The 18,722-nt window shown below is 32.2% G+C and overlaps 1 protein-coding gene across 1 annotated transcript; it reads left to right on the top strand.

Moving 5' to 3' along the window:
• The first annotated feature begins 1,141 nt into the window (after positions 1-1,141).
• On the top strand, positions 1,142-18,595 carry LOC124353501 (NADH-ubiquinone oxidoreductase 49 kDa subunit-like). Its single transcript, XM_046803364.1, is given in 12 exon segments — positions 1,142-1,491; positions 2,851-2,977; positions 5,713-5,817; positions 8,284-8,485; positions 11,343-11,530; positions 12,933-13,096; positions 13,304-13,423; positions 14,667-14,796; positions 16,138-16,234; positions 17,779-17,816; positions 17,818-17,920; positions 18,538-18,595. Coding segments are annotated over 12 exon segments (1,404 nt in total). The 5' UTR covers positions 1,142-1,399; the 3' UTR covers positions 18,576-18,595.
• The last annotated feature ends 127 nt before the right edge of the window (positions 18,596-18,722 follow it).

The following is an 18,722-nucleotide window of genomic DNA, read 5'->3' as shown; positions in this document are numbered from 1 at the left end:
CATGATGTTTCATCTCAAAATAGGCAACATCAAGTTCGATTATGTTACTCATGGGATTAGGATGTTTTAGTGGAGAACTTTCCGCAGGATATCTTGAAAATGAATTGAGCTACGGGCTTGAAATTTTCTTGTTTATCTGTTTTTCACAGAATTAATTGAGAACTACCTGAGCTACGGACTTGAAACAGCAAGTAATTTAATTTCTACAAAAAAATGATGCATCTATGTGATTTGGCTAAGCGTTAATGAATCCTGTAACTATAGAGGGAGAATAAATTGTGTTATAGACTGGACATTTTGCATGTATTGGTTTTAAGAACCCAAGAAGGCCTAAAAATAGTATCATTGACTCTCTTGTTTTCTGTCAGTCACTGTGACAACTCTTCCTAGAAAGGTTCTAGAGACATTAAACTTAATACATAGTGATTTTTGACTTTGACGGCTCTTGTACAACAGATCTGAGACAGTACCAATTATATATTTGGGAGGAGAGGGGGATGAGATCGACCAGAGTATTAAAATATACAGGGTAGGAATGTGCCACGTAACAGACTTTGTTGAAGTTGCATGCACAATTCAATTCTAGAGATGAACTCTGTCATGACATAACTTGCCACACGATACTCTTACATGTTTGTTCATTTATTTGGGTTTCATAGCTGTATTTAAATCATTACAAGTCTACTCCACCAAGTGATGTTGTAAGTGTTCAGGTACAGTAGTTGGGCTACTTTTGTTGCTACGTTTGGTGTTAAAATGTCACACAATTGTACTCAGAATATTTACAAATTTATTTTTCTGTGATTTCTCATGAGCCATGATGGTTACTTTTATGGATCATATGACCAATGTAAAAATGTTTACTAACACTCTGCCAAATCTCTAGAGTGAAATGCACAATCATTGAACTCGATGTTGTGTGTATAGAAATGAAGCATTATGCAAATTTTCAAGTCCATAGGTCACTTTGCTCTTAGATATTCAGACAGAAATAACAATTTTCCAGCTCCTCGAGGTGATAGACTTTGCTAAAGCTCAACTGAAAATAAAACTAATCCTTAACAACATAAGAGATAATTAATTGATTTTAATAATTTTTCGGGATTAAAAAACAAAAGAAGAATTGTACATTGTTACTGTACGATGCCATAACAAATTATTATTTATATATATCATTTTTATTTAAAAATGTTTTTCAAAACATTTCAGCATATGATTCAAATAATATTTGCCATATGTACAGTGAGTAAACTTCTGTCCATTTTTGTCAATATTTTCACTGTAATGTTTTCTTTCAATTAACCTCGATTCAAAATATATACTCCTGAAAGCTTCACAGAGTAACGAATTAAACTTTAAATTATACTTAATTTTATTTCAGCTTGTGCACAGAACCAATATGATGTACAAGTTTTGTCCTCAGAGTTGTTTCAAACACAATTATAGAGTGACATTGAAGAGAATGTTGCAAAAATCATTTTCTGTCACATCGTGAGTACCTACTGTTATTGCTTTTGTGAATAAATTTCTGTTAGGTGAGGAAATGTTTAGGGAGAAAGTAGAAATTTTGAGTTGTAACGGACTTGCTAGTGTTGTAACTAGGAATCTCTGCATTTTCATTATAAATATATAATAACGTTTCGTTCACCTAATAAAATCATTATGATGTATAAGTTTGTTACACAATCTTATTGTCTATCATGAATAGAATAAGAGAGAAGCTTGTGTAGTTGATGAATAAGTGTGACTTAATCCTTGCTTCCTGTATTTATCCTTTCTTCTCATTCAACGTTCTTAATATCTAAAATTGTGAACTGTGCTCCAAATTCATCTAAATGAGGTTTGAACAGTAATAAGTAAAATGACGATGAGCTGCAATTGCTTATCTGTCAATCCCTTTTGAAAGTCCATATTAAATCTGTACTGAAGAGACTTTTAACCTTGTTTTGACTCAAGAATATACTGTGAGAATATTCCCATTTTAGCAGAAACTTGAACAAAAGCATTTTCATTTTCAAAACTAAGACAAATTTTTACCAGCTAACATCATTTCAAATATATTAAGAAGAGGTAATGCACATTTTATTAATAAAGCCATTTGCATACCAATGAACGTCTAAATTTCAACAATCGAAAGTAACTGGCAAGATCAACCATCTCTTAGATAAAAAATTCATTGTTTTCAACAATAATATCGTTGTCGATGTCATCACAATTAAAATTTAGTAACTTAATTTATATTGAATAAATATTCAAATTTCATTTTCTGTAAAGATTGTTTAATTATAGTAATAATAACACTCCTGATTACACTTTAAAATTGTATCTTGAATAAATATTTGTACAGTATTAGATTTACAAATTAAAAAGTATAGCAATAATCTGACATTTGGTAGTGTAAGAAAAGGATGAATTTTACTGATTTATTAATCTTTATTTAGTACAATATTACTACAGCTTCTATGAAATAAATTTGTGGACTCCAAAAAGTTGCACTGTCCTATTTCGTTCAATCTTTACAACATATTGACATTTATGACTTTATTTGAAGTTTGACTGTGAAATACAAACATTTACGTGGAGATATATCAGGTTTGTTGGAACTACAATTTGCATATCTTATTTTCCACAGTTTGATATATTTCCGCTCACTTTTGACAAATTACATCTTGTAACTTGACAGATAAAGAAAATATTTGAAATGTTAGTAAAATATGGAAATGTGTTAGTGATAACTCGGAGAAATTAAGATGCTGGTATTAGTTTTATGTGCAATTAATTATAATAGTTACTCATTTGCCCAATTGATCCTTTAATTTCTTCCATATCTACTTTCCAACTATTGGCTAGACAAGGGAGAAATTCTACAAAATGGTACCCTGATGCTGAGTTTTTGAAAAACTGGAATAATCATTTTCTCCATGTTGATGAAAAGAAGGTAGATCCTAAGTGGAACATCAGAGATTATTACCTTAAAGTAAGTAATATATCAGTCTGTTACATTATGCAAAGTATTTATTTTATGGCAAAAGTCCAAAGAAATTATATTTTAGTGCACATTTTTTTATGCTTAATCGCTATGGAAAGTCTAATGGATGTAATTTTTCATACTAACCCACCGTAACCTGAAAAATCAAATACATTAATATTTAGTCAAATAGTTATTTTCTTTACTTCATGTACTTAGATTGAGTATAGTGACAAATATAAAAATAATAAAATAGATGAATCACTAAATTTGTCTTTTTCCATTAGTTATCAAAAGCTTCTGAAACTTCATGCACTTTTACAGCCATATTTTAGCCATGGAATTATGAAAGATGTCTTATTGTAATGACAATATACATCCAACTGCTTTTTTCAATATTTTTACTGCTCATTTAGAAAAAGATCTCGAACCTTTCTGTAATTTATTGTTTTACTATGCAAAAAGTATACACTTTACTAGAAATAATTTTAATTTGTATTAATTATATCTTTGAAATAAGACATATTCCATCACTTTACGATCAAGAATAAGGTAAGTGTATCGCTTAAAAGTGTATCCTGTTAAGAGGAAAACTCAAGGTCATTTCATTACAGCTGCCTCTTAAAGCAAGAAGTTGGTCATAGTCTGGGAAGTTTTTTTAGTGAAAAGTGTGATAGAGCTGGGCCCTGTTACTGGAATTGGATTGAAATGGCAGAAACTTATAACTCTGTTGATTGAGTGTTTGAGCTCCAATAACCATGATAGCCCTAAAATTTCATGAATTCCTCCAAGGAGATATCACAAAAATGATAATGCTGTTTAATGAATAGTTTATAATCGTGCTGTGATGTTTTGTTAACTATTCAGTGAGCTAAGCCAAAAGTAGTAAAAGTAAAAACTTTTTGTAGTTTTAGTTTTATAGCAAGAAGCTCAAGTACTAGGCGGTTGAAAACCTTGCTAAAATCTAAGAACATGTCTGAGATTAACTGTTTTTATATACGATTTATTCTGCCAAACTAATACGAGTAGTAGCAGCAGTTGTTCATTTGTCTTGGAGAAATATATGTTATGACTTGGTGACAAGGTTTTTCTGTTTGAAGGAGTGCATTAATCTTTTCAGTACTATTCTTAGAACAATTTTTGAAAATACGAATATCAGTGATATTGATTTATAGTCTTTCAGGGCCAACCCTGTACCTTACTTTAGGTGCAAATGACTTTAACAATTGATTATGGTTTTATTAAAGGTAAAGTGAGCTCTTTTGTTCAATATTTAACAATTTTCTATGAAAAATCCACCCCGCTTTTTAAGGAATTTATTATGAATGGTACTTTTATCATGCTTGTGAGAAATCTTCATCACTACTTTGGAAATTATCTTTTTGTTTGAGAATCATTTTGGAAATTTAAAAATATTTCTTAAAACATACTCAATTCTGTTTAGATTGCTCAATGTTTAAGTCTGACTGGGAAGTAAGCCATACATGATGTCCTCAAGGCTCAATACTACGCCCTTTGATGTTTCTTGTGTTTGTAGCTGACTTACCTAAAAGTATTAATGCTGATAACATAAGTACCATTCAATATGCTGATGGCACATAAGTGACTGTCAGGGAGAGGGGTTCTCAATTGCTGAATACCAATAGTACCAACTGTATCAAAATCCTGAAAACCTGGTTGTCTGCAAATGCATTGAGGCTAAATAAAAATAAACATAATAAAATTTGGAAGATTAACCATAAATAACACAATGACAACTTTGTTGAGGCTACTAATGCTAAATTTCAGGGTTTTCATATTGACACTAATTTGAAATTTTCATGCCATTTTGAACAAATTTCAATAAAGCTTATTTGAGAAAAGTGTATTTTGCTTTGTTTCAAAATTTGTTAAACTATGGTGTAGGTATCTGAGAAGGAACAACTTTAATAAGTTTTAACAGAATATTATTAATACAAAAAGAAAGAGCTGTAAGAATTATTAATTAAAAACCCCCCACTGATCCTTCCAGGAAGCTTTTTCATGATTCAGAACTCATGACTTTATCAAGTTTATACCTTTATGAGTAATGCAAATATTACACACAACATAAAAATCCTTTTTCTCATGATACAAACGCCAATAAACATAACACTAGATATAATTTTATACAGATAATGCAATATAGCTCTTCCAAGTTTGAAGAATCCGTAAATTATATGATTTTTAAAATAAGAAATAAAATATTGAAACGTAACAAAGAATTGGTGTCCATCAAAAGGAAATAAAAAATACTTTGTTAATGAAAGCATACTAATCGGTAAATGCATTTTTTATGACCTTTTCATATAAAATTGGGGTTTTTAAATTTTAATAGTAGTTTTAGATTCTGATTGTTTATAGTCAACACAACAATGCTTCAAACTTCTTACTTGATTTTTATATTAAGAACTGATTAACTTTGTGTTATTTAAACAAGTGTTTAGTGATATTAACCAATTGTGGAGCTGAACTGATGAAAAGTGTATGACTTTATATTGAAAGCTATCACATAATTGAATTCTTTATGTACACAATGTATTGACTGAGAAATATATATATATATATATATAATATATATATATATATATATATATATATATATATATATATATATATATATGCATGTGTGTGTATAATTTAGCGTTAATTTCCAATTAAACTGTCCATTCTTTTACTGATAGGTAATGACAGTTGTTTCACTTATATTTTTTTTTTATCACTAGGAGAAACCACTAGAGACAACTGTGAAAAATATAACAATGAACTTTGGTCCGAATCACCCAGCAGCCCATGGAGTTCTTCGACTGGTGATGGAACTGGACGGAGAGGTGTGGTGATGTTACTTATGTTACGATCATCTCGCTCAAACAACAAATTAAGCACAGTAGTGGATTGCATTATGATGATGTATGATTTACTGTAGCTGAGTCTCCCATTTCTGGGCGGATTGTAACACACAAGCTATACTAACTTGGTTGAAAGATGCAATGAACCTGATGTTGCTTGGTTTAAAATTGGAAATAACCAATATGCTCATCTCTTTTACAGCAGTAATCAAAGAAATTTTTGTCAAAATTCATTCTTGCTCATTATATTTAAATATTAAAATTATAGTGTGTGCTATTCCCTAGGGATATTGGCATGTACTTATTTCTGGATAAATTAAAGCTTAAAACCATTGATTACAAATTAGTATCATACTGATTGTCTTTTCATTTACATCCTCCAGAACATGGAGTTCCTAGATCTGATTGCTCCAGAGTAAGGACCTCCTATATCAAACTGTCCTAAAGCTCTTAGTTCTGGATGTCCCAGAGCATGGAGTTCCTAGATCTGATTGCTCCAGAGTAAGGACCTCTTATATCAAACTGTCCTAAAGCTCTTAGTTCTGGATGTCCCAGAGCATGGAGTTCCTAGATCTGATTGTCCCAGAGCATGGAGTTCTTAGATCCGATTGTATCAGAGCTCTTAGTTCTGGATGTCCCAGAGCATGGAGTTCCTAGATCTGATTGCTTCAGAGTAAGGACCTCCTATATCAAACTGTCCTAAAGCTCTTAGTTCTGGATGTCCCAGAACATGGAGTTCCTAGATCTGATTGCTCCAGAGTAAGGACTTCCTATATCAAACTGTCCTAAAGCTCTTAGTTCTGGATGTCCCAGAGCATGGAGTTCCTAGATCTGATTGCTCCAGAGTAAGGAACTCCTATATCAAACTGTCCTAAAGCTCTTAGTTCTGGATGTCCCAGAGCATGGAGTTCCTAGATCTGATTGCTCCAGAGTAAGGACCTCCTATATCAAACTGTCCTAAAGCTCTTAGTTCTGGATGTCCCAGAGCATGGAGTTCCTAGATCTGATTGCTCCAGAGTAAGGACTTCCTATATCAAACTGTCCTAAAGCTCTTAGTTCTGGATGTCCCAGAGCATGGAGTTCCTAGATCCAGTTGTTCCAGATTTAGGAATTTATAAATCTAACTTTCCCCGAACACACAGTTCTTTTTTAAGAGTTTTTACAAGATGGGCCTCATATCTCAGCTGTTCGGGAGAATCTCAACTTTGATAAAACTAGATGTTAAACCGAAGGAGCTAATGGCTTAACAGCTGTTGATCGAAGATGGTTGTAGACAGCGAGACCAAAATACTCTCAGAATTTAATTATATGAGTAATTTTTGACATGGAAAACTTAGATGTAAGCCTAAGAAGTAAAAAAATGAACTAACAGATAGTAATAATGATTTACTGTCCAACTTCAGATTCAACATTCACCATTATCTTCAATCCAATTATACAATTTGTAAACAAATGAAAAAGAGGGAATGGGGATTTTTTTTGTTAACACATATATTTAGTTTTAATTTTAACACAAATAGTGTAAACCTATTTATCAATAATAATACTACCTGTTACTAAAACATAGGAACCTCATTATCTGTAAAGTTACACTGAAGTTTCCTACAGAATAATAGGTAATTATTTTGACTGTTTTACTGTCATACATTGTAGTATGAACTAATGTAATATTCTTCAATCAACACCCATGATGGATGTTGCACTGTAAGAGCTAAATCATATTCTATTTTCCATATTTGAAATGGAAAATTCTTTTTTTAATGTGACAAGAATTGCTTCTAATCTTATTAGTGTAGAGAGCCTACTCAGCATTCATTAGTTAGTGTGTTTATCTATTTTTATAGTTAACTATTTATTACAGTAATGTCTTTAAAAATTAGAAGAAAAAAATCTTAGAATGATCTGTAAAAAGATTCTAATTACATCAATAAACACCTCTGTATTCAATAACGTTAATTTGCTTTAAGATTGTGTTTATATGACAAATTATTTAGTAAACCTCTGAAAGTGTAGAGTAACTATGTTACGAAAACTGCAATCTGATCTCTTCCTCAGGTGGATAAATATCCTAACCCATAACAGCAATCTAGGTTAAAAATGACAAATCATACCAGAGCTTTGTGACATGCACAAGTCAAGAATCGCAACCATCATGTTGAAGATCGAACCAAATGCATATTGATTGTAGCTCTTGAAACGTAGTGTTACTGATTAGTGTATCACTGAACAATGGCAAATGTCCGAAGAAATCCTGTTCCCTTCACAATACTTCCGTCAAAATCCAAAGAGTCTTTCTATAACCGCACCTGAATACACAGAGTATCAACACTCAATGTAAACCTTTTCATCATTGAAAGTGATCAGAATGTTGTTTCAACAGTTTTTGAAATGATGCTGGTAAAAAAGTAAAAAGTATGTGAGTTTATTATGTTTATATTTCTGCCTCAGCTGGTTATACGGGCTGACCCTCATGTGGGACTGCTGCATAGAGGTACAGAGAAGTTGATTGAGTACAAAACATACCTTCAGGCACTGCCTTACTTTGACCGGCTGGACTACGTGTCTTGTATGTGTAACGAGCACGCCTATTGTCTAGCATTAGAAAAAATGCTCAACATTCAGGTACCTGAGAGAGCCCAGTACATTCGAGGTGAGTAGCAGTCGTATTAATGCTGCTGTTTTTGTTGATAAAAATTGTTACTAAAAGCGTTTGGTTGGATAAAAGTTTAAAATAAAGCACTGCCAAAAGTTGAGTTTAAAATAGTACGTTTTTGTTACATTAATGTACTGGAACAGTACGATATATTCACAATCATTTATATTTCAGAATAGAAAAATATAAACCCTATTTGGATAAAATCGTATTGCTGATGTCAATAATTAAAATTACATTTTACTAAATACTTTTCAGTAGTAATTTTTAATAAAATTCTGTTAATGATAGCAATAGTACAGCATAAATACGAGATTGACTTATAGAAGTGCAGTAAACACTATAATTTTGGAAATGTTAATTTGACTATGGTTATGCATGTTTTCAAAAAAAGAAGGCAAACTCAAATAGTTCATTAAAGTTTGAACATACAATTATTTTTAAGTTTGAAAAAACATATTCATAATTTGAAATTAAGAATTTCATGTACCGAATGTGCACATTATATCATAATATAGAACATAACTCAGAATAAAAATAATTGAGTTAGAACAGTTCTAAATGATAAAATGGTTACAAAAGCACAAGGAATTGAGGATGTTATTCACACTCAAATGTAATTATTCTTCATTCGTACCCTCTCATATGTAGATGTACATTTACATATTAGTTTTCAGGTTTCTCAATTTATGGATTTTTTGAGGAGATTAGGTATTAATTTGCATTTATATAATGAAACTCTTGCGGTTAACATAACCGCAAGTGTCATAAGTATATCAATCTTACGGTCGGAAAGCAAACAGTAGACTCTTCACAGGCAAACATTTTGTTTCTTTCCAAACACAATAAAATTAGGGACTCACTTAGAAGGAGTTGCATAATATCGATGTAACATGTAACATACACAGGTGTAGTGTGAAATTAAAAGACAAAGCTTTTACGTTTTGAGAGGTGTAGTTAATTTTGTAAAATAATTTTTGGTTTGAAAAAAACTTGGCTTGGAAAATGTATAGAAAAATATATCTAGAAAAAAACTGTTTTCCCCATTAACTCCAATGCCCAATGGAACTTCTGCAACAATCTGAGTGCACTTGTTTGTATAAGTATATAATAATCCATACTAACTCATGGTGAATTAGCCTAGGTCTTGTAAATTGAATGAGGACAAGATTTGACGATTGGACAAAGATGAAAAGACAAAGATGCAGAGTCAACTACTCAACTGCTGGTTATTTCTCTTTATTGAACATTAGAGTAAATTAGAGGAGAATGAATTTAATTCAATAGTTTTCAAGAGTCGTAGCAGCATTATAATTCTATCCTAGTAAGGATTCCAGCCTTCAACTTTTAAAGATCTGAATATGTAGCAAAACCTACCTGTGGCCTAATGTGGTAACTGAGCAGCCGAGATATCATTAATAATGCGGATATGGAGTTGTTATGTGAAAAATGTAATTTATTTGTAACAAATGCTATGGTTTACTTTTTGAAGGCATTAGGTGATTATGAAAATATTTAATAATGTTGAACACTGTGCTGGAACTGTTTCCCATGAAATTTTGCACATTTATGTTATAAGAAAGTTTATTCTATTTCAAACAAAACTAATACATTAATTATGTTTAAATTTTGTGTAAAGTTATAAATAATATACAGTTGAAAAGGAAATAAATGTAATATATAAATGTATTAAAAAAATGAAATATTTAGTAATGTACAATATTCAAAATTCAGATCTTCACAACTATCCCACCATTACAATGCATTCTAATAAACATTCAAAAGTTGACACAACAGCACTGATATCACAGTTCTGCCGAGGTAATTGTTTATAAAAATTACATGAGTGAGGTCGACATAAACAAAGCCCCCATCCCTCTCCTACTCTCCTGTCCCTGCCCCATCTGGAAGAAAGAAGAAAGTGATTAAGCTTGTCCATGTGGTATACCATTCTCGCAAAGCTTACAGTTACAAAACGTTTGACCTTTTGTCACCAGGCCGAATATCAAATTGCCAGATATGACAGATTTTATTGTATAATCTTCCATTTTTGTCCAATTCAATTCAAAATTTCTTTATTTGTCAAGCACAAGTGTATATGAATTACTTTAATGTATTCAATTTATAAATTATAAGTGCATAAAATAGCAGAAACTTAAATACTTTAATGACAACCCATCAGACAAAAAATTCCCCTAATTTTCAAATAGGCTTTCCAATTAGAAATGTTTTCACTTTCTTTTTGAATATGTTTTTGTTTTCTATGTTTTTAAACTCACATGGAAAATGATTAAAAAAACTTAATTCCTGCATAGCTAGGTTTCTTGGCATACAGTTCTAGTCTGTGACTATCATAAGCTATTTCTTGAGTAATAACTGTGGGAACTCCCCATTTTGGGTAGTTGGTCTAAATTGCTATTAATATGAACTATCAATAGATAAATGTACAATCTCTAAACAGTAGTAAATCCCAATGCTCGGGAATGTTCTTTTACATCATCTTAAAAATCTAATTTTAATATTATTCTAATGGCCTTTTTTTGTAAAATTAGAATTAATTGGATTTAAGTTACTGTTCAATGTAGTGCCATATAGGGATAGACTAAATGATATTTGATATTCCACAAAAGCAAAATGAATTTGTTTTAATGTTTTTAAACTGCTTAGTTGTGACGTCATTCTAAGTGCATACGGTTCAGAAGATGTTTTAAAAAAGAACTTTATTAATATGTTCATTCCAATTTAAATGCTTATCAATTGATAAACCCCGAACCTTAATTGTATCTACTTCTTCTACTACGTTGTCTCCCAAGATTGCAGAGTAACAGGATTCAGTCCCCTTGTTTGTTCATAGTCCTGTACAGTGAGCTGACTCGGTTGCTGAACCACATGTTGGGTATCGGCGGACATCTGCTGGACATTGGAGCGTTGACTCCGTTCTTCTGGATGTGTGAGGAGCGGGAAAAAATCTTTGAGTTCTACGAGAGAGCCTCGGGCGGAAGGATGCACGCCTGCTACTTCAGGCCGGGTGGTGTCAGTCAGGTTAATGTACTTTTCTTTCTTCAAAATGGTGTCAACGTTGTGTGGATTATTTAGCCATTTTTAAAGGACAATCTGGATATTTTATACGGAATGCGCGAGCATTAATGTATCGCTCTCTGTGGAATCATGAGACTAAGAATAACTGATTGTCAGAACGGAAAACTAAAGCCTTTGCATTATTATGTTCTGTATAACATGCAACTCTTGGTGTGCTTCCTGTTTCCAAAAGTTGGATATTTGTTAGAATACTGATCAGTGGCATCTGGACTCTCTGGATCATTGCAAATTATAAATTATACTATACAAAGTAGACAATTAACTAATAAAGAGCAAGTATTCTATAATGCTACTGATGTTGTGTAAGGTGGTTGGCAAAATAATAGATTAGGTAAGTATCAGAAATACTCTGTGTCAGAAATAATGAAAACAGTTTTCTTAATGTACAATCTTCGGTGTAGAATTGATTTACTAGATAAAAAAACTGATCAAATTGGGCCTCATGAGTTAGGCAGTTAATACAATGGCGCTTAATTCCATTATGTATTGCAAATAACCAATGTATTGGTCTATGTCTGAAAATAGGAATTCATAATTTTATTGTGATGTAACAAAACTTTCTTCCCCACCAGCCATTTGTATCATTGAGGGACATGTAGCAATCTGACATAACCACATTTGGAGACTAGGGAAGATGCAGATGATTACCTCCTTCAATTTTGTGGCTACAACTTTATATAAATAAGTGATGGGAAAGAGGTTTTGTGGACCAGCCATAGTTTATATTTAGTCAGTAAATCTTTGATTTAAAATACTCAGTTGGAGCTTTCCATACCACTTGCTTAATTGGATAGTCAGGAAGTGAATGATTTATCGTTACCATTAATACATTACCAGACATTATACCAATGCTCTTGTACAGCATGAAGCTTTAGAAGTGTGATGAAAAGATGAAATTTGGCATACACCGATACTAAGACTGAAATCCTCATGTTTATGTGGTTCAGTCTCCACATAGCTGTAGGACTGTTGTTTCATAGTTACGGTCGTCCATAGGTAATAAATTAATGGTTCCTGTTAATAAATAACTAGTTGTAGGTAGCATGTTGTACTCATCAAAATCAACCTTCAGACTTCTTAAAATACGTACTGTATCTGGATTTTATCAAAATCTCTGTAACCCTCACAGTGCCAGTGTTCGGTCCTATGAATTTGTACATATTGTTAAAGCACCTTACTACTACAAGGTGTGGCACTGAAAAGTTCAAATCCATAATTGGTAACTATGGATTTCTAAGGTCTTTCTTGTGGAGATGAAATTGTTAAAAAGATCCAACTATAACAATCTCTGAATTCGGTATATGACGTGGAACTCGGAAGACTCTTGGAAGTTTTTTGGTTTCAGGATCTACCATTGGGCTTGCTACATGACATTCATCACTTTATTGAGAGATACGTGGAGCGGATCGATGAGGTTTGTGATCTGATAGCGGAAAACCGAGTGTTCAAGGAGCGGACTATTGATATCGGCCGTGTCACTGCGCACGAGGCCATAAATCTGGGCTTCAGGTTTGTTACTAGTTACCCACACATGCTATTTAGGGAAAAACCATTTAGTTGGTATAAAGCCTTAAAGAAAGTTCTGCTTTTTGAAACTTTTGAAGATCAGCTGAGATATTTTAATTATCTGAGCTGTGGTTTAATTTTCAATCTTATAAAAGAATTGATGATTTCAATAATTTATCAAAAGATTCAAACTTTAATATATCATTTCAGTGGACCAATGCTGAGAGCTTGTGGTATTAAATGGGACTTACGGAAAACTCAGCCATATGAAATTTACGACAAACTCGAATTCGATGTGCCCGTTGGAATAAATGGGGACTGCTATGATAGGTGAGTGAATCTGTATGCAAGGTGAGATATTGGGTAGCCAGCTCTTTGTTTAAAAATAAAAGAAATAAACACAGTATGCTAAGGTCCAATGCACAGGGTTCTGGATCGTTTATGTACCTCAATGACAAACTCAGGGCACAGTAAAAACAATTGTGCTAAACTAGTGTTGAGAAGCTTTTTTGTATGGGAATTTAACAATGTTTGTTCTTTTACTTGAGACCCCGATGAGGTTCTTCAGAGGACATTTTATCAATGTTGAAAATAGATTAGTGATGTTCATTTGAACCAAAACCATGTGTTAACAAGAAATTGTAATTAACTATCAGAATACCTTATATTAAGATAATATGAAATTGGGAACGTAAAATGGTAAATACATTTATTTGATAATCTTAATTCTTAGGTTTGTGCCAAAGTACTTGCACACATTTCATACTATTATCGAAGAATAATAAGAGAAACCTTAGAAATAATAATTAAGAATAATAGTGAATTTAAACTTTAAAATTAGACATCTATCAAGCTAGACTACATTACAGTGCTAGAAAAATGTTTGGGATGTGCTAATAAATATAATTCACTTTATACACAATTAATTACAGTAATATGCTGCAATTAACTGATAATGGAACTTTTTAAAACCAATTCAAATTTCAAAGATAATTTAAATGTATTATTCAGTTTATAACAAGCGTTTCTTACAAACTGGGATGATCAAAACTTATATAATGTTATGTTTAAATTAGGTTAGTTACAAAATTTCTATCTTATATGATTCACAACCAATGGGATACCAATGTGGGACAGTTAAACGTTAAGTGTTTATTCAAAACTAAATAATTTTATCTGCTGCCTTGGCAAATAACAGATCCAACGTGTGGCTGTAATATTTAACCCTATTTGTTAAGTTTTTAATATATAACGAATTTATACTCATCCACATTAATCCTGGAAGTTCGTCCTTTTATGAATATTGTATACAAATTTGAAAAATTTGTTTCTAAAAAGTCAAGTATGACTTTTGGAAAATATAAAATATTTTAGTTTTAGTTTGGAAACTCAGACATTGTTCTCTATCAATATAACAATTTAACATAATAATAATCAATATAATTTAATTGTATATAATCAATATAACAGCTGATTGCAAACTATTCTTCCTGATTTTCCTTTGGCTCTAGACTACTGTCATAATAAAATCCATGCCTTTGCATTTACTGTTCTCAAAATAAATTTTATGAAGGTTCTTGGTGCGGATAGAGGAAATGCGACAGTCTGCCAATATCGTCAGCCAATGTCTGAATCAGATGCCCTCTGGAGAGATCAAAGTAGATGACATGAAGATTTCCCCTCCCCCTCGAGCAGAAATGAAGGTAAAGTATCTGTTTAAAAGTACTTATGCCCGATCTTTAGCCAGTTATTGGGGAAGGAAATGTCATTACTTCAATGACAGAAGGCACGACTGAGGTAATTTTAATTTTCTTACTTGGTATCAAATCTACAAAACTATTAACTAGGATTCCAGGGAACTAGTTACAACATACCCATAGTGCAGTTTTATTTTTCACGTCTTTCAGTATTCTTTAATAATTCAGTTCTGATAACCCTAACACTCGTAATGTGTGTTATATAATTGCAATCTTTCAGTCTATAAATATAATTATTCATTCCTTTTTGAGATCTTGAAGTTTTATCGTAGAACCAGGAGACCAATAAAATATTGCTATTGTAATTATTACAGACAACAATACTGTAATAGTGATAATGATTGAATGAAATTTAAGGTATGCCTGATGATAAATGTTACAGCAAAAATATTCTAGTGCAAAATAAAATTGTAATGAATGTATTTTATATTAGCTTATGACCGACACAAGTGGTAAATAAAACAATTATGTGAGGGAGATAACATTAAAAAAGTTACTAGGTTGAACAGATTAATTTGTTTACATTTCCGGGAACAAACAGGGAATAGGATGAAAATAGGAGTTTTCCCCTTCTTCCGGAGAGACATGACTTTGAGATTTAGTGCCCTAATTCTTCCTCATGGATCTCGATAGGAGGTGGCCCTTACCCCCTAACCTTACCCATCCTGAATATCCTGTCACTCTGAAAGCAGCGCAAAGAGTCTTACAGGACTAAGTGCAATTTATAAGCTTCTTGTCGTAAGAGAGCAAAAAAAGAAATTGTAATTTTTCAGGGTAAGGATATTCCGAGCCTAAGCAATAAATTTGTAACCTTCTTTCTTTCAGTATAAGAATTTCTCATAATAAATCCATCATTAGCTTTAATTTGGCTAATTTGGTGGTGGTTGAATTGGGAGGTCATAACAAACATTAAATTATAAACAACAAGTTTTGTCATAGATAATAATTTTTTTCGATTTGACATTTAAAAACAATAGGGAGGCACATAAAGAAAAGTTTATTCAGTATCAGCCAACACGAAAAAGACCGTTATTTTGCTGAAAGTGATGACTTTCAAACACTCTATATAATTAATTGATTTAAATAATTAACTTAACTAATTTATATATTTACAAATGTTAAGCTAAAAAATAACCTGTGAAAAAATTGTGATCTGTGATAATTTTAATCCTTAAAAGCACTTCATATACCATTGAAGTGCCCACCATTATTCTATATTTCTACTTGAAAAGCTAAAAATTCAAGTTACGTGTCATAAACGTGCTTGACAGATGAACTGTGTTCCAGACCTCAATGGAAGCCACCATCCACCACTTCAAGCTGTTCTCCCAGGGGTTTGCTGTACCACCAGGGGCTACATATGCTGCCATAGAGCACCCCAAAGGTAAGATACCCTCTGTTTTGGTGATGCTAACAACCTACAATTCATGCTTCCTATAATTATCTTAAATTTCTGGCTGTTTGACTGGAAGTGGCATGAACAGAGCCAGTCTCTCCTTCTTCCAAGGTTACATGAACATGAGTACCTCCTACCCCTTCTAATGGTTGATGTGACTTGGGTTCTCAATAGGAGGTGCTCATACACCCAACCCTGAGTATCTTATTACTGCAGAAGCAGCAAAAAGATCCTTTTAGGGCTGAATGCAATGAGGGGTTTCCTCAGCTTCTTTCCTCAGAGAACCTTAGGCTGATGTATTAAAAAGAGCATCTATTGACAGTTCATGACCCTCCAACTGTTGATTGTTAACTGTTTATTTTAAATCAAGTGCAGTTGTGAGTATCTGATTCTGTAGATGTGTTCATGACTCATGTTCAGGTCACAATTTCTCAGTGATCAGCATGGGTTGTGAGCACACACCACTCCATACATTCTCAGGTCATGCAGAGAGTTAGCACTGTATTGATATTCACAGCCGACAATTTCCATAATTTTCAGTTTCTTTACATTCGCGTCATAATGTTCTTCATCAATGTTCTTGAACTGTTAATATTTTACCTAACGTTCTAAAATCTTGCCGTTGGTCAAGGTACAAAAAGTAATGTGGTCCATAATTGATTTGCAAGAAATCTTAACCATCTTCTGTGGTTTACAACATCACTAGATCTGTATAACAACATCCTTAAATTATTTCTTCCAGTAATTTCAGTCAGTACACTTTTCTTCTCTCCGCCCCACTCGTCTAGATGTTTCTTCATCTTTCTCTTATGTTTTTCTTTTATTTCTCCTCTCATCCAAATATTTAATAGATGAGAAGAAGTAATGTAACACAGATCTTAGCAACTATTGGACCAAATGTTATGATTGAAATGATCATGCAAAGCTGTTGAGACACAGATTTGCTCAACGTGTATACAACTTATTTAATTGTGATTCCCATTTAACAGGATATTAAAATTTAGCATTACATCATTTTTATAAGTTGCCATGATGCTAATGGAATAACAACTTTCTAATAATAACAATAACCCATCCACGTGTCATATTAAAGAGTACAAAAAAAAATTGATTTGCATTTTCCTCTGAGAAAATCAATAGTTTGATTTTCCATTTAATGCAGTTCAGTTTATAAAAGTTAACAAGTTAGTGCAAATTCAAGGAATGTACGGAAGGAAAAATATTTGTGTAGACACATTCAATACTGTGCATTACGTTTCTTGAACACAATCTGATTTTATCATATTAATTTACAATGAAAAACTATTAGTCCTATGGGACTGGATAAAGGGTGCTGGTGAAATTTTCTCCTGTACCTCCAAAATAGTCTTAAACACAATGATTCTAAGATAAATCTCATTGATTCATTAATGTCACAAAAGGGGTTTGAAAAGTCATTGAACCGTCACGTACACAAATATTTAGAATCAATAATGTTAATATACTCATTGTATTCTACACTATCACAAGCCAGCAATACTGTTTTTGTACAGGTGAGTTTGGAGTGTACTTAGTATCAGACGGTACCACGAAAACCGTACCGTTGCAAGATACGACCGGCCGGTTACGCCCACTTGGCAGCCATTGATCATCTGGTCAACCGAGGGTTCCTGGCCGACATGGTGGCTATAATTGGTAGATATCTTTACCATCCTACTTTTTTTACCTTTGTCACATAAAACATGAGGCTATTCAAACAAGTCGAAGACTTTAAAATAAATTTAGAATGCAATTGTTGTATTATATTTAGAGTTTTGCATATATGATGATTCTTTCATCAGTTATCCATACTATATGAGCTAAAATAATAAATCTTTGGTAGTTAGTGAAATTTTTTTCATAATTGATATAAATACAAAAGTTTTTTGTTGAATACCCAATAATAATGTGAGAAGAATTAAATGGAGTTATATTTGTATAAAGCATATCTTTGAAGTGAGACATCTCAAAAAACTAAATGACTATAAATAATAAAAAAGTCAAATAATTTCATGTGTGCTAATTATTTTTTTGGAAAAAAAGTTAATGTTTACTATTACGCTTCAATAAAAAAAATATTTATGCCATTGGTCCCCAGAGTGTTTTAGAGAGGGCTTCTATTAACAACTGTGTTTACTTGTTAATTGCCTGGTAAAATAAGAATCTTAACTATTTAGCTAAACTCAATATACATCATGCAGGAAATGAAAGATTGTATAAACAAATCTGATTTGTTTTTTTGTGTATATTGTATTCCTTTTTGTTTGTTCCAGGTTCAATTGACATTGTGTTTGGAGACATTGATCGGTAACAAATATATTTTCACTTGTACTCTAGTAATTTTCTGCAGAATATTTAATTTTTCACCAAAGTGTAAATGTGGAAGGTTTTTTACCATCCCATTGTATTTTTTTATTATAATTATATTTACAGTAATCAATGATATTTTACTTGTACA

Source organism: Homalodisca vitripennis, chromosome 2 (genome assembly GCF_021130785.1).
Source record: "Homalodisca vitripennis isolate AUS2020 chromosome 2, UT_GWSS_2.1, whole genome shotgun sequence".
Classification (NCBI taxonomy): Eukaryota; Metazoa; Arthropoda; class Insecta; order Hemiptera; family Cicadellidae; genus Homalodisca; species Homalodisca vitripennis.
This window is presented reverse-complemented; position numbering and strand designations above follow the sequence as displayed.